The sequence below is a fragment of the Archocentrus centrarchus genome, chromosome 10 (genome assembly GCF_007364275.1).
Source record: "Archocentrus centrarchus isolate MPI-CPG fArcCen1 chromosome 10, fArcCen1, whole genome shotgun sequence".
In the NCBI taxonomy this organism is placed as follows: Eukaryota; Metazoa; Chordata; class Actinopteri; order Cichliformes; family Cichlidae; genus Archocentrus; species Archocentrus centrarchus.
In genome coordinates, this window is record NC_044355.1 from 10,878,626 (window position 1) to 10,894,303 (window position 15,678).

Here is a 15,678-nt window from a genome sequence, read left to right on the forward strand (position 1 = left end):
GTCTCCCACACCGCCAACCCCAGCCAGTCGCAGCAGATGACTGCGAACAACCTTCCATCCATCCATTCTCTTCCGCTTATCTGGGGCCGAGTCGAAGGGGCAGCAGCCTAAGCAGAGAAGCCCAGACTTCCCTCTCCCCAGCCCTCTCCATCAGCTCATCCGGAGGGATCCCAAGGCATTCCCAGGTCTACCCCGAGGCCTCCTCCCTGTAGGACATGCCCAGAACACCTCACCCACATTTTGCCCAAGAGGCATCCCAGTCAGATGCCCGAGCCACCTCACCTGGCTCCCAACCTGTTTTTAGGAAATGAGCATCCCCTGGAAAATGCTGCTTTTTGAAATTTAAAATGATCCAAATTTATAAAATGAATTTAACGTTTTATTCAGAACAATCCAAAACAAGTGACTGAGCCCAGAAATCGTCTGCTAAAGTGTTTATAGGTGTCAAATCCAAGGGTCATTTTCCCATAAACTTTTATGGAACCAGAGGTCCTTTTGCATCCATAGAGGTCGCCCTCTGATGTCCATTTAAAAGAATGCAGGTTTAAGGCACTTCCAAGTTGGCCTCACTTTTCAAACCCAAAAGCTATGTCTATCTCTTGTACCATCTTTGTCTGGGATGCAGCAGAGCATGCAAACCAATAAGTGGTATGAATATTCGCAGGTAGTAGTGGAGCATTTTGGTTCTCTTGGATGTTTCTGTGTTTGAAAAGAAACCCAACAAAGAGGAAAACAGAGACTTTAAAAAAACAAAAAACAAAAAAAAAACAAGGGCTGTACATAAAAGATGGATGAGCCTCAGAGTCTGAAAAGTGCAGCCAGCAGGGGGGCAAATGCTATGAGGAGTCAATGAGGAAACAACCCTACAGCTCACTTGATTTATGACTTAACACTTCCCCCCCCATCCATTTTTGGTCTCAATATTTAGTTTCACATCTTATTTAACAGAGCATGGTGTTCATTTTGTAAATGATCACCTCCTGCGGGATAAATTAGATGATCAATCAGGATATGCTGCTACCAAATGAGGGCGTCGTGCCCCTCGGTTTGTCAGTCAGATCTGGCTCTCACTTGTGACACGGAGTTACAAAAAAAGCCCTCCCCCCCCAAAAAAAAGGGTGCTGCTGTAGCTCACTTGGTTGAGCTATAACAGTCTTCCATATGCCGGAAGACTGCCTGGGTTTGATTCTTCCCTGGACCTTTTCCTTTGTGTTATTGCCTCTCGCTTTCTACTTTCTGCTCTATACTAGTCCTACAAAATACCCCCAAAATGCTTCAAAATAGACCATCACATTTTAATGAGTGTCATCGGAACAGCTGTGCCAATTATGGTTTTTTTAATTATGACTGAGTATTTTTTTACTTTTTCGATACTTTAATCTTCTTCTACAGGCCTTCGTAGTGTGTCGTAGATTTCAGCCCCCAAATGTTGCATGTTGTTTCCATCCATTTGAGAGCTTTAGAGAGATCAGTTGCTTGCCAACCTTTAGTCAAGTGACAGGAAACTAAAATAGGGCATCCTCTTATCATGTGGTTGCCCCCCTCCCCCTTTTCTAAATAACAACCTAAACTTGGCTTGCATTGTACTTCCCTCTTTACATTTACTGCTAGTCTTTGCCTTGTCCTGCCAGCTGAGTGTGCACCCAGAAGCACGCGCATTTCTGAGTCACGCAAGCTGTTTTTGTCTTAATTGTCCATTTTGGATGTTTTTATGGTGCCAAGGTGTGTCTAGCCTTTTTATCTCACTCTTCTCACAAACGACTTTAGTGTAAGTATGGATGAGCTTTTTGGCCAGTCTGATCAGCAGTTTGTGATTTTTTTTTTTTTTTTTTTTTTACAGCCTGCTGTAGTTGTAGCTGCAGCTGCAAGGCTGCGACTGAGTTTCTAAATATGTCATCTCTAGCTGCCTTTCACTTCCACACTTCAGCTCACTATAACTGAAGCTAAACAACAGACTGCAAAATCAAAACCTTTTATTTGTCCTCAACATTGTGAGCACACAAAAGACGTGTTAAGATACACAATTGATTTTTTTTTCTACTGCCTGTAAATTAACTTCAACTTTCTGCACTTATAAAATTGTGCAGGAGGGTAGAAATGTTGCAACACAGTGGCTGCGGGACGTCATTACACAAAAAGATCATCAGCATCTGCTGATTAATGTTCCTTCAGCGAGCTTTTACTTGATCTTTAAAAAGATGAGAAACAAGTGATTTGACACTTTCCATTTGACCTGTAGTGACAGTCAACAGAGTTGTAATGAAATACTCATGGAGATTGCATGTGTCAGTTTAGTTTGAGCCACAGAGAACTCACAGCACGCACTCATGAGCAATACATATAACGAAACCGCGAGTCTCCGTGCAGTCACTAAAAGCAGGGCTTGCCTCTTCAGTTTCAGCGTGGCCATGTGACTTCCCGCTGGCTTCTGCACTTCATTTGGCTGCAGCAACGCACACATCCGCCTTCCTCACTTTGTCAATCAGACTCGGGCTGTGACCACGCAGTCACAGAAATCCTCAGGTGATTAAAGCCGGCGTGGCTTTCTCACAGCTTTCTGTCCAGGGAGATCTGAGGACCACTGAAGGAGAAGATGTTGAGGCGAAGGCCTTCAAATGCCTCGGAGAAGGAGCAGGTGCAGGCGCAGAAGAAGAAGGTGAGCTGAGTTTTTTAGTTACTGTAATTCTTTGTTTTGTCCTGTTTGTACAGCTACAGTTTGAAACTGAGCTTTTATATTTGGTATTTATTATAGACTTATGCTGCGATGATACTTTGTTACACACACTTCAAGCTTCACTGCACCATCAGCTGTCTTCTTTGTGTGCACATCTTTTCAACACAGGATGTCAGCTCAAGTTAGTGCAAACCTTTGCGGTTAAGCAGAACACACACAAAACTTCAGGCTCGGCAAGAACCTTTTTTTTTGCCTTAAACAGAACGTCTCCTAAATTTTCGAACTAACCTTCTGGCTGCAGCCTTTGTGCATTTTTAGAAGAGCAGAGTTCCTCTATTTTGGCAGGGTGAATCATTGCTGCAGATGTAGTTTGAGTCAGAAAAGACTTTGTGGCTTCTGCTGACTTTGTCTCCAGCTGCCACCATGATAGCAAGCCTCCCACACTTGACACCAGTGCTCTTATTTTCCACCCAGCTGTCCTCCTGTGGCCTGTTTCATGCCATGTCATAACACAACTCACTGCGTTTTTTTCTCGGTAGTCATCTCCTAAGAACCTCAGTGTTATCAGCGTTAGTGGAAAATTGATTTAACCGATAGTGCTGTGGTTATTAAATAAAAACTGCATTTTGGTGGCATTTACCACCAAAATGTGTCAAAATGTTGTCCCCAACACTAATGAAGCTGGTGGTTAAGCTTTACAGGGTAGACAGTAAGCCACCGGTGCTGGCTGAATGTCTGCAATGATTGGTTGCCAGCAGTTGCTAAAGTTTTGCCAGTTTCCTGTCCTGTGGTTTGCGCAAAGAGAGAAGGATGAGCTGCAATAAAATTTTTCACACAGTGGCGTGGTTAAATGGAAAACTAGACAGAGAATTTCCACAACAGCTACAAGAAACTCCAAATCTGGGAAATATGAAAAAAAAAAGTCAACTTTGGCTCAAAATTAGTAGAGGTTAAATACTTTTTTTCCACTTTGCCTTTCTCGTGTTCAGACTAGAAAAACAATGCTGTTGCTATCAAAAATAAAAGATGAAATCATATTGTTGTACATGTTTGGTCTTTAAGGTCGCTCCTCCTCCCCTCCCCCCCCGCCATGTCTTGTGTACATTTCAGGGTCATTCTTAAGAATACAAGCTACTCTTGTGAATTTCACCACACACCATTTCCTTTGTGTTTCCTACTAAAAACATCATCAGATGCAGCCACAGCCATGACTTCAACTTTGATAATTGTGTGATGAGAAACACAGGCAGGCATTCCTTCTAAAAAATCCTTCTGTTTCGCACATTTGAGGCGATAAGATCACACTGCATGTGCGCAGTCGCAAGTTCAGCATTATCAGTTTTCCACAAAAAAAAAAAACCACAGAGCAACTGTCTGACCTTTTGCTGATCATAATGTTTAACTGCGATTTACATTTTGTTTGCAGCTCACCCTGCAGAGGTCCAGCAGCTTCAAGGATTTCATGAAGCCCAAACCTACCTCTCCTGTTGTGTCAGAGAAGGAGTTCTTGGAGGAGAATGTAAGTTTCTCCTCTCAGATTTGCACAAAACAAGTGAAACATACGTGATAGTTTTGAGAAGAATTAGTTATTTCATCTCTTCTTTTAACTTCCCAAATAGCAGTTCCTACAGATATTTTATTACATTGTTCCTTGTCCATCATGCTGTGACCATCATCGAGTCGCTAAATGACGCTGCATCCACTAGAGGCTCAGCAGAAGCTGTTTTCAGTTATGGCTGTTACAGAAGTGCCCAGATGGTGCTTCCTGATTTACACATGTGAGCACGTTAGCACTTTTAAAATTAACAGAACATATAAATAATTTCCCAGCAACATTCAGTTTGCTGAGTGGAAGTTAGAGAAAAATGAGTACAGAGAGAGGAAGTAAGAATGAGAAGCACTGCTCACAGCCCCAGATGACAGCGATATGCAGACAGGATGTCCTCTGGTCTAGTCAAGCAGAGAGCCTCTGTGTCCGAAACTATTAAATGGTATTCCCCCATAGAATGTATGCATTTAAATTCAGCCTTATATATTTTTTCCTTTCAGCTTTGCTGAATAACCCTATGCTGAGAATTAATCTGTTACACCCCTGTTGGTCTCTCCAGACACGGCCTTGTCCTTGTCATTGTGGTTACTGAATGTTGACACAGTAGATAAACAGTAGTGTTTCTTCATGACCGTGTTTCATCAAAAACAACTGCAAGAATAGGTCGAGAACATCATTTAAGAGATTCTCCAGAGCCTCTTTAGTTCATATTTGCACCGGAATTGGCTTCAATTCATACAGAGAGAGGCTGGCTGGCTGGATGGATGGATGGATGGATGGATGGATGGATGGATGGATGGAGAGCTTACACGATAGTGCTTGTTGAATAGGAGTAAATGGGGCCAGATGGCCACATTTAATTTTAGTTTTTGCAAACCTAATATTGATTTTTAATTTCTTTCTTACAGGCAAGCCATGTTTGCTAAAATATACATATAATTAACAATTATTAAATCACTTATAAATACTCTGAAATACACAATAGACCTCAATAAAACATCATCAAATAAACAATAATAGAAATAAATGAGACTATTTGCATGATAAAAGCCAGGATACCTGCTCAACCAGAACGTAAAGAAAGTGAGAATAAGTAGGATTTAACAGTGTTTTAAAGTGATTGAGTGATTGGACAGCTCTTATGTGAAAGGGTAAGTTGTTAGAAAGATTTAGGGGCTGTCACTCAAAGGCTCTGTCGCCTCTGCTTTTGAGCCTGGATCTTTGAACCTCCAAGAGTAGGTGGTTTGCAAACCTCAGGGCTCTGGTAGGAGTGTAGAGCTAGAAAGGTTCAGTTAAGTAGGGCAGCTCCAAATCACTGAGAATCTTAAAAGCAAGCAGTAAAATTTTAAACTGGATCCTGAAAGGGACTGGAAGCCAGTGCAGGGAGCCCAGGGCATGCTGTTTCTTTCCCACCAGAAGGCAAGCTGCTGCATGTTGTACAGCCTCCAGGCAACAAAGTAACAAATGACCAAGGCCACCATACAATGAATCACAATAGTCTGAGAGGTAATAAAGGCAAGAATTACTGTCTCAAAGTAAGTTAGAGGGAGGCAGGCCTTCACCTTACCGAGGAGCATTAACTGAAAAAAGCTCGTTTCAACAACAGAATTAATGTATGCAAACAGGGCATCCCGACAGCACGTGCTTCCAAAGTATGTCTGAGTAACAGAATCAAAACAGAAACTCATGTGTATAATTAACGGTGGTTGTGGTGGTTGATGGTGACCACCTGCTGTGAGAACTTCTCTGCTGCTGTTCTTCATAACCGAGCTGGCTACATTTATTTTACATGTAACAGAAAACGGCATCTGTTTTCTGTCTGTCTGGCACCTTTTTACCCAATTAAAGTTACCTTTTTGGGCTACAACTCTTATTTCATGAGCACCCTCGTGAGATATGAGATATACAGATATAAAAAAAAATGGAAGGGTTTTGTATTTGCATAATAATAATAATAATAATCACTGTGATTGAGCTGTGTGCCTGCCTCTGCTGTTAACTACCACCTAAAACCCTGAAAACAACATTTTACCTTTCAGTAACAATCATACAACCGCACGCAATTTAGCTGCAGATGGAGTCTGGTAACATTCTCTGAAACTGTGCTTTCAAACACCTGGCCACAATATAGTGCGCGCGCGCGCGTGTGTGTGTGTGTGTGTGTGTTACCACAAAATGCTCTTCTAGTCTGGGAGAAGTGCAGAGTTGTGTGACCTGACAGCGATGCCACCACAAGAGCAAATTGTGTCAGTGACATAGTTTTTTTTTTTTTTAACTACTCGGAAACTTCATTTCATTGACTTTAAATAACACTGTGCCACGATTTTAAACTCATCTGTGTATTTTTCCGCTTCTCCTCTCAGGTAGCAGACGGTGTGGCTGCAGAGGAAGCAGTGAAAAGTGGCAGCAAACTGGGAAAGAAATGGCGCAATGTCATCTCACGTACCATGACCCGCAAAACATCCAAGATGGTGCAGAAGGCTTTAGCTGAAGAAGGGGTAAAGACTATTTAAGTTTCACAAATTCATTGAAAGGTTAATAAATGATTAATACACCTGCACAGCTAAAAAAAAAAAAAATACACTACTCACGAGTTTCTGTTACAAAAACACTCCTGAAACTGTTTGAAACTGTCTCCACCCTGTGGACAACTGCATGTACTGCCTTTTTTAGAACAAAGGCTGATCATCCCATTTATCTCAGCTAAGCACCCTTGATGTACTTTATACTTCTGCTCCATTACAGTGCAGAGACTTATATTTTTTTTGCCTAACACATAAAATTTGTATAGTGTGCTCTTGATTTAATTAAAATGCAGCATACCAAAAAATGTAAAGTTACATTTCAGCCTGCTGCAGTAGTTACTATTCCCAGTGCTGCATGTTTTTCTTGTAATCAAGTATTTTTACTCTGCGGGGCAGCTAGTTCATAGGTAAAGAGCCTGAATTACCTCCTCCCCCACTGCCTCTGCTTTTTAGTGTTTGTCTCCTACCAAAGTTTGTTCTAATTCTTGCTCAGTTTCGAGCTCTAAATTTAGCAGACCGCTGCTGATTTGTCACTTCAAGGTTAATGTGTGTCAGCACAAAGACGTACTTGTTTTTTAAACAAGTACAGAAGATTTTACTTTTCTGCAATTAAACGACAGCTCCCCAAAAATATTTTTAAAAAGCTAATGAGACAAGTTTGAGACAAAGATAATGAGACTTCTATTTGACATTTTCATTATTTAAGTGAGGTGAAAGTGAACTGACCTCTGCACTGTTGTCTCCAGGGGGAGAGCGGTGAGGAGCTGTCTCCTGTCTCCTCTGACTGGCTTCCAGATCTGAGTGCAGGTCAGAGGACGTCGGTGTGCTCCACAGGCTCGGAGGACACCATGCCCAGCCCCATCACCCGCCAGCTCTCTGGCAGTAAGTGTGAAACAAAAACAGAGCTTCAGACTGTGAGGGAGGAGCTTGGAGGTCTGCCACACTAAATGTGATAAATTTAGTGTAGCCCAAGGATACACAGATTTTTTTTTTTTTTTTTAGGGTGATATTAATTTTCTTGTAACTGCGGGACCATAATTATAATAACAGTGGCAATTAAAAAAAACAGTTATGTCATAAAATCATCAGATTGAAACAGAATATGTCCTTGTCTACCAACTTCTTAAAGGAAATATATTCAAGTAAAATCAGGGAAGACTCTCCCCTCTAAAGGTGTATTTTAAGACTAGACTAAAAGGAGGTCACTGACTCAGTCGACCTGATTTCCTCGGTCAGGTGCTTGCAGAGCCTTTGGGGTTATAACTGTCAAAACAGTGTTATAGTGTTAGACCAGGCTCATGTTTTCTGTTAGTTTGGTTTAATACAAGTTGGACAGTTTCATTCCAGCATTGTTAAGAATTTTTATTTAGGGGTTTGCACATTCGCCTTACAAGCAAAAGATCCCCGGTTTGAACAGACACAAATCCTTTTGCAGTTGTGTCAGGAAAGGTGTAAAAAAAATCTGCCAAGTCAAACATGAGGAGCTACCCGCTGTGATTAATGAAGCAACTGAAAGCAGCAAGTTATTAATATTGCAGATGAATGAGAAGGGAATTTTTCCCAGTAAAATATTCTTACAGTTTCCTGCTGGGGGGTGAGTACTTTGAAAAAGAATTAATTTTTCCAATATTAATATCTAATTAGTCCAGAGAGTGAAGAGCTAAAAGAAACAGCTTTGTTTACACGGCTTTGTTTAGAGTTCTGATAGCTTTGCAGAATGTTGTGGGATATCATAATAATAATAATAATTAAAGGCTACAAAATGGGTCTTTTAATTGTATAAAGGCTCAGACTGTCCCATCGGCATGATTCCTTGAGTCATATAGAGATGTTTACAGTGTGTTTAAACATCTGGAGCAGTGGTGGAGGACTCAGGATGAATCTGACTCAGCTTCTTATCTGTCTTCCTCAGGCAGCGACAGGCAGAGCCTGGACAGCGGGTACAGCCAGAGGGACAGCATGCGACTGGAGGAGAACGGCTTGGCTTACAATGGTCCGTTCTGTGGCCGCGCCATGGTCCACACTGACTTCACCCCCAGCCCCTACGATGTGGAGTCGCTAAAACTCCAAGTGAGTCTCGGAGTGTGTGTGTCATTTAGTTTATCATCATGTGAAGGCAGATACAATGATATGTGATCAGAAAAAGTCTGCTTGAGGGGATGCTAAAATTTTCATTTTTTTTAATCAAATATTGAGCTGGTGACAGAGTTTAATTTAAATGGATAATTCTCAGGGGCTTTCATGTGTTTCCTTTGTCTCGTGTCAGGCTGCCAGTACTCACACACTGTCTCTTTCATAGAAAGGAGACATCATCTACATCATCGAGAAGCCCCCTGTGGGCACCTGGACAGGGAAGCTCAACAACAAGGTGGGCTCGTTCAAGTTCATATACGTGAACATCCTGCCCGATGAGAACCCCCCGACCAGGAGGAAGCGCTGCAAAAACAAGGCCAACCAAAGCAAATCCAAACCCAAATCCCTGGAGGAAGTCCTGGATAGCATGGACCTGACGGTGAGGCAAACTGCAGAATACCGTCTGCACTGGTGTCCTCTGTCAGATCACAGAAATGTAAACCTTGTGCTCTCTCGTGTTGCAGGAGCTGAGTTCCCTGCTGTCCATGCATGGTTTCCAGACTCTGGAGGACTTTGCAGGGCTGAAGGAGTCTCACCTGAATGAGCTGAACATCACAGACCCAGAACAGCGCTCCAAGATCCTGAACGCCACCGAACTGCTCAGAGACTGTAAGTTTACTCACTGTGATGCCGCAAAGCTCATGATGTCTAATGAAAGGAGTTCAGTCATGAAAAATTGAAGCTAGTTAGTTGCTGATCATTTCAGGATCTCGTTGTACTCTTTTATGCCTCAGCTACATAATTAGGTGCATTTTATGGCTCACATTACGTTCACAGTACTTTGTCTTGATGTCTTGGCTCATTTTTACTGCAGAAGGAGAGTTTGTGGATTTTAAATTCATTTACAATCAGCTGTAGAAAGGAAATATTCTGCAGCTGATTGTGGTTGATTATTCTCAGATTCTAACATGTTGAAATCATCACAGGGGGGGTGTTGTAGCTTTAAACACTCTTTATCTTTAAACTCTTTAGCATTAAACACTTTAAACACTTTTATCTCATTGTTTAGCCGTCTGACCCACAAATTTAATGTTTTGGTTCTCCCTCTGCTGTAAAATCCCACTATATTTATGCGCTACATGCTCAGCACCAAATAGCAGTCAGCAGGCTGCATGTAGTGAATTTCCCTCAGGAGGTTTGAGAGGACATAAACAACACCAAAAAAGAGTGAGCTAGGATTTAGATTCACCAGGCAGACACAAAGTGATTCCAAACGAATGATTGTGTCGTTCCTTTACTACTGGATGCTGAGCAAAAGGAAATGACCTTCCTCTGGGAGAAATAAAAAGGATTGCAGTGAACTTCTTTGTATTAAACTGTGATTGTGTTTGCCTTGTGTAGCTGAAGAAGAGTCGGGGCCAGAAGAGGAGGAAGAGGAGAAGGAGGAGAGATCTGGAGAGGACACCAAGGAACCGAGGGATTCGGGTTGTTTTGAGAGCTCAGAGAACCTGGAGAGCGTACCCGAAGAGCCAAAGACGGAGGAAGAGCCAGAGAATCATGAACCGGAGTCCGAACAGCTGCAGTCCGAGCAGCCACAGGAGACCCAGACGGAACAGCTGGAGACTGTGCAGGAGCAGCTGAAGCAGCTGACAGTGGACGAAGGATCTTGAGAAGGGAATGGACAGAAAACTACTCAAACTTCTTTTATTCCTGGTTCTCAGGGTCTCTGTGGATGCCCATTTAATCCCACTGAACTATCTCTACATGATAAGAGAGAAGATTTTGTAGAGTTACAGGCTGAAACAGTGTGAATATACTGCCTGCATTTCTATTTGATTTGATTTATTTTTGTTAGTTTGTTTGGAATGTCAAGCAAGGGGCATGAGTTTTATCATCTGGCCTATCTGGGAGCAGTGTTTTAGATGAATGTGTTATTGTATTGTGGTGTTTTCTGATTTATGTAGCTGTCATCATTTCTCATCAAGATGTCTCACCATAATGGTATATATGAAGAGTTCAGATGCAAAAGTCACTAAACTCCCCCGCTGTCAAAAATGTGATAACATTTCACTTCATAACAAACTAAATAAACTCTGCCTAGTTTGAATTATCAATGCACTGACAAAAGCAGACAGACTACACAGTGCAGAGCTTTTTGTTTTGGTGATCGGATTGTGAACACAGCTGTCGGTGTGTCTAGCGTTGTTTTGTGTGTAGAAAACGATCAAACTTGACAATCTAGAAGAAGTAAAAGTCGTAACAAGTTTCCGAAGGTGAACCAGCAGACGGATCATTACTGGCAATCAAAAAATGCATTTAGTACATGCAGCCATGAAAGGTGATTTTTGCCGCTCTTAGCTGTCTATGTGGAAAAAATGGATCTAGAGTTTTTTGCAAAAAGAGACCTGCTGGATTTTGCTGGTTTATTATTTATTAAAAAGTAGGGAAAAGCCTATAATTACATTACAAAAAAAAAACATAGGAGCTTGATTAAAAAATACTCTTTAAAGAGAAACATGTCCAGCTAGATTTAGAGGGTTTTTCGTGTAAACTCTTCATATTACGCATTTAAAAGTGTTTTCATGGCATATAGTCACTGAGCATAAGAATGTGACATGTAGATATTTATGTAACTTGAATACTGGCATCAACCAGCCAACTGCGGTTGCCAGAGATGCGGGTTTAATCCCAATTATCCGTTTACGGTAAGAAAGAAGATTGTTTGGAGTTACAGGCTGGAATACTGTATGAATACAATACCCTCCATTTATTTTGACAGTTTGCTTGGACTGTTGAGTAAGTGTCTTACTGAAATTGTGTTCTCATGCCATGTAGTCGCTGAGTGTTACAATGTAAGATATTTTGTGTTTATGCAACTGTTGTTGCTGGTTATGAGGTAAATTACACTGATCTGTCATGTAATTGGGACATTGCACTGTAAATAAAAGTGAAATAACAAAAATAAGATGTGGATTTTGTGAAAGTATGCAAAATTTTATCTTCTTGCTGTGAATATTTTCTGAGTTACAGCCTTCAAAGCACATCCAGGAGGTTTGAAATTTTGCACTTCTTAATTTGCCATATTTTTTACATCATTTTTCAGCCCTCAGATCTTCTTAAGTTCATGCGCAACAATAAATTTACACTCTTAAAAACTGCAAGCAAATACACTTTACACCCGCTCGAAATGTCACGGCTAAAACTAAACTCTGACAAACACTGAGCATTGGTATCATGGCTCTATCAAAGTTTCAATAGTAAAACACCACAAATTTAATGTAGAGCAACAGAAACAAGCACTGGATACAACATCAGTTTATCCATCCATCCATTCCATCCATTCTCTTCCACTTATCCGGGGCCGGGTCGCGGGGGCAGGAGCCTAAGCAAAGAAGCCCAGGCTTCCCTCTCCCCAGCCACCTCCTCCAGCTCATCCGGAGGGACCCCAAGGCGTTCCCAGGCCAGCCGAGAGATATAATCCCTCCAGCGTGTCCTGGGTCTACCACGGGGCCTCTTCCCGGTGGGACATGCCCGGAACACCTCACCTAAGAGGGGGCCAGGAGGCATCCTAATCAGATGCCCGAGCCACCTCAACTGGCTCCTTTCGATGTGGAGGAGCAGCGGCTCTACTCTGAGCCCCTCCCGGATGGCCGCACTCCTCACCTTATCTCTAAGGGAGAGGCCAGCCACCCTTGGAAGGAAACTCATTTCTGCCGCTTGTATTCGCGATCTTATTCTTTCGGTCACTACCCAAAGCTCGTGGCCATAGGTGAGGGTAGGAACGTAGATCGACCAGCTTCGCTTTTACACTAAGCTCTCTCTTCACCACGACAGACCGGTGCAGCGTCCGCATCACTGCAGAGGCAGCCCCGATCCGTCTGTCGATCTCCCGCTCCCTTCTCCCATCACTCGTGAACAAGACCCCGAGATACTTCTCCACATGGGGTAAGAACTCGTTCCTGAGCCGGAGAGAGCACTCCACCTTTTTTCCGGCTGAGGACCATGGCCTCAGACTTAGAGGTGCTGATTCTCATACCGGCCGCTTCACACTCGGCTGCGAACCGTTCCACTGCGAGCTGGAGGCCACCCCCTGATGAAGCCAACAGAACCGCATCATCCGCAAAAAGCAGAGATGAGACTCTGAGGCCACCGAGGAAGAAGCCTTCCGCCACCTGGCTACGCCTAGAAATTCTGTCCATAAAAATTATGAACAGAATCGGTGACAAAGGGCAGCCCTGACGGAGTCCAACACCCACAGGAAACGAATCCGACTTATTACCGGCTATACGGACCAAGCTCTCACTGCGGTTGTACAAAGACTGAATGGCCCGCAACAACGGGCCAGACACCCCATACTCCCGCAGGACCTCCCAAAGGACACCCCGAGGGATGCGGTCGAATGCCTTCTCCAAGTCCACAAAGCACATGTAGACTGGTTGGGCAAACTCCCACGCACACTCGAATATCCTTGAGAGGATAAAGAGCTGGTCCAGCGTTCCGCGACCAGGTCGAAAACCGCATTGTTCCTCCTGGATCCGAGGTTCGACTAACGGACGGACCCTCCTTTCCAGCACCCTGGCATAGACCTTACCGGGGAGGCTGAGGAGTGTGATCCCTCGAAAGTTGGAGCACACCCTCCGGTCTCCCTTCTTAAAGATGGGGACCACCACCCCGGTCTGCCAATCCATTGGCACCGCCCCAGATCTCCACGCGATGTTGCAGAGGTGTGTCAACCAAGACAGCTCTACAACATCCAGAGCCTTCAGGAACTCAGGGCGAATCTCGTCCACCCCAGGGGCTCTGCCACCAAGGAGTTGTTTAACTACCTCAGTGACCTCACCCCCAGTGATGGTCAAGTCATCTCCCTCGTCCCCAGACTCTGCTTCCACTACAGAAGGCGTGTCAGTGGGATTCAGGAGGTCCTCGAAGTATTCCTTCCACCGTCCGACTATAGCCTCAGTTGAAGTCAGCAGCACCCCACCCGCACTATAAACCGTGTGAGTGGAGCACTGCTTTCCCCTCCTGAGTCGCCTGACGGTTTGCCAGAATCACTTCGATGCCGTCCAAAAGTCTTTTTCCATAGCCCCACCGAACTCCTCCCACACCCGAGTTTTTGCTTCGGCCACTGCCTGAGCTGCATTCCGCTTGGCCTGCCGATACCTGTCAGCTGCCTCCGGAGTCCCACAGGCTAACCAAGCCCGATAGGACTCTTTCTTCAGCTTGATGGCTCCCTTCACCTCCGGTGACCACCATCTGGTTCGGGGGTTACCACCACGACAGGCACCAACCACCTTGCAGCCACAGCTCTGAGCAGCAGCCTCAACGATGGAGGCGCAGAACATGGTCCATTCGGACTCAATGTCCTCAGCCTCCCTTGGAATGCTGTCGAAGTTCTGCCGGAGGTGGGAGTTGAAGATCTCCCGGATTGGGGCTTCTGCCAGGCGTTCCCAGCACACCCTCACAATACGTTTAGGTGTGCCAGGTCTGTCCAGCATCTTCCCCCGCCACCTGATCCAACTCACCACCAGGTGGTGATCAGTTGACAGCTCAGCTCCTCTCTTCACCCGAGTGTCCAGAACATACGGCCGCAGATCTGATGATACGATTACAAAATCGATCATCGACCTGTGACCTAGGGTGTCCTGGTGCCATGTGCACTTATGGACATCCTTATGTTCGAACATGGTGTTCGTTATGGACAAACTGTGGTTTGCACAGAAGTCCAATAACAAAACACCATTCGGGTTCAGATCGGGCAGGCCGTTCCTCCCAATCACGCCCCTCCAGGTCTCACTGTCATTGCCCACGTGAGCGTTGAAGTCTCCCAGCAAGACTATGGAGTCCCCAGATGGAGCACCCTCCAGCACCCCACCCAGCGACTCCAAAAAGGGTGGGTACTCTGAACTGTCATTCGGCGCATAAGCGCAAACAAGTCAGGACCCGTTCCCCAGCTCGAAGGCGCAGGGAAACTACCCTCTTGTCCACCGGTGTAAACTCTGACGTACAGGCAGCAAGCCGGGGGGATACAAGAATACCCACCCCAGCTCGCCGCCTCTCACCGAGGGCAACTCCAGACTGGAACAGAGTCCAGCCCTTCTCCAGGAGACTGGTTCCAGAGCCCAGGCCATGCGTTGAGGTGAGCCCAACTATATCTAGCTGGTATCTCTCAACCTCACGCACTAGCTCAGGCTCCTTCCCCACCAGAGAGGTGACATTCCATGTCCCAATAGCCAGGTTTGATAGCCGGGGATCGGTCCGCCAGGGCCTCCGCCCTCGGCCACCGCCCGACACACACTGCACCCGACCCCTACGACACCTCCTGCGGGTGGTGGGCCTACAGGAGGGCGGGCCCATGTAACCTCTTCGGGCTGCGCCCGGCCGAGCACCACGGGCTAATGCCCGGCCACCAGACGCTCTCCCTCGAGCTCCCTCCCCAGGCCTGGCTCCAGGGTGGGGCCCCGGTAACCCTATCCCGGGCAGGGTAAACTGTTCCCTTGTTGTTGCAAACATAGGGGTCTTCTGAACCGCTCTTTGTCTGGACCCTCACCCAGGACCAGTTTGCCATGGGAGACCCTACCAGGGGGACAAGCCCCCGGACAACATAGCTCCTGGGATCACTGGGGCACACAAACCCCTCCACCACGATAAGGTGGCGATTCATGGAGGAGACATCAGTTTATATGCTTATTAATATTTTAGACATATTCCATTGATCAAACAACTTCTGCAATTATGAAGTTATGAGGGCTTGTCCCGTGCACTTGGATTCATTGTGTTTATGCCCACACTGCCAGCTCTGTGAGGCTTTTCAGGTCAGGAACAAGACAAAGTACTGATCTTGGTCATGTCATAGTTTG

General features: G+C 44.9%; 1 protein-coding gene across 1 annotated transcript; it reads left to right on the forward strand.

Moving 5' to 3' along the window:
* Positions 1-2,430: 2,430 nt before the first annotated feature.
* Positions 2,431-10,928, forward strand: sash3 (SAM and SH3 domain containing 3). The gene is made up of 8 exons (XM_030739316.1): positions 2,431-2,656; positions 4,101-4,193; positions 6,587-6,721; positions 7,495-7,630; positions 8,661-8,818; positions 9,048-9,260; positions 9,346-9,490; positions 10,223-10,928. The coding sequence occupies exons 1-8, from the start codon at positions 2,594-2,596 to the stop codon at positions 10,489-10,491; spliced, it is 1,212 nt and encodes a 403-aa protein (XP_030595176.1). The 5' UTR covers positions 2,431-2,593; the 3' UTR covers positions 10,492-10,928.
* Positions 10,929-15,678: the final 4,750 nt, after the last annotated feature.

What these genes read in the sequence shown, in the direction of transcription:
- sash3 (XM_030739316.1), top strand. Translation starts at nt 2,594, where the DNA reads ATGTTGAGGCGAAGGCCTTCAAATGCCTCGGAGAAGGAGCAGGTGCAG. An exon ending in AGGAGTTCTTGGAGGAGAAT is followed by an intron (nt 4,194 to 6,586) that starts GTAAGTTTCTCC and finishes TTCTCCTCTCAG; the next exon opens with GTAGCAGACGGTGTGGCTGC. An exon ending in CACCGAACTGCTCAGAGACT is followed by an intron (nt 9,491 to 10,222) that starts GTAAGTTTACTC and finishes TGCCTTGTGTAG; the next exon opens with CTGAAGAAGAGTCGGGGCCA.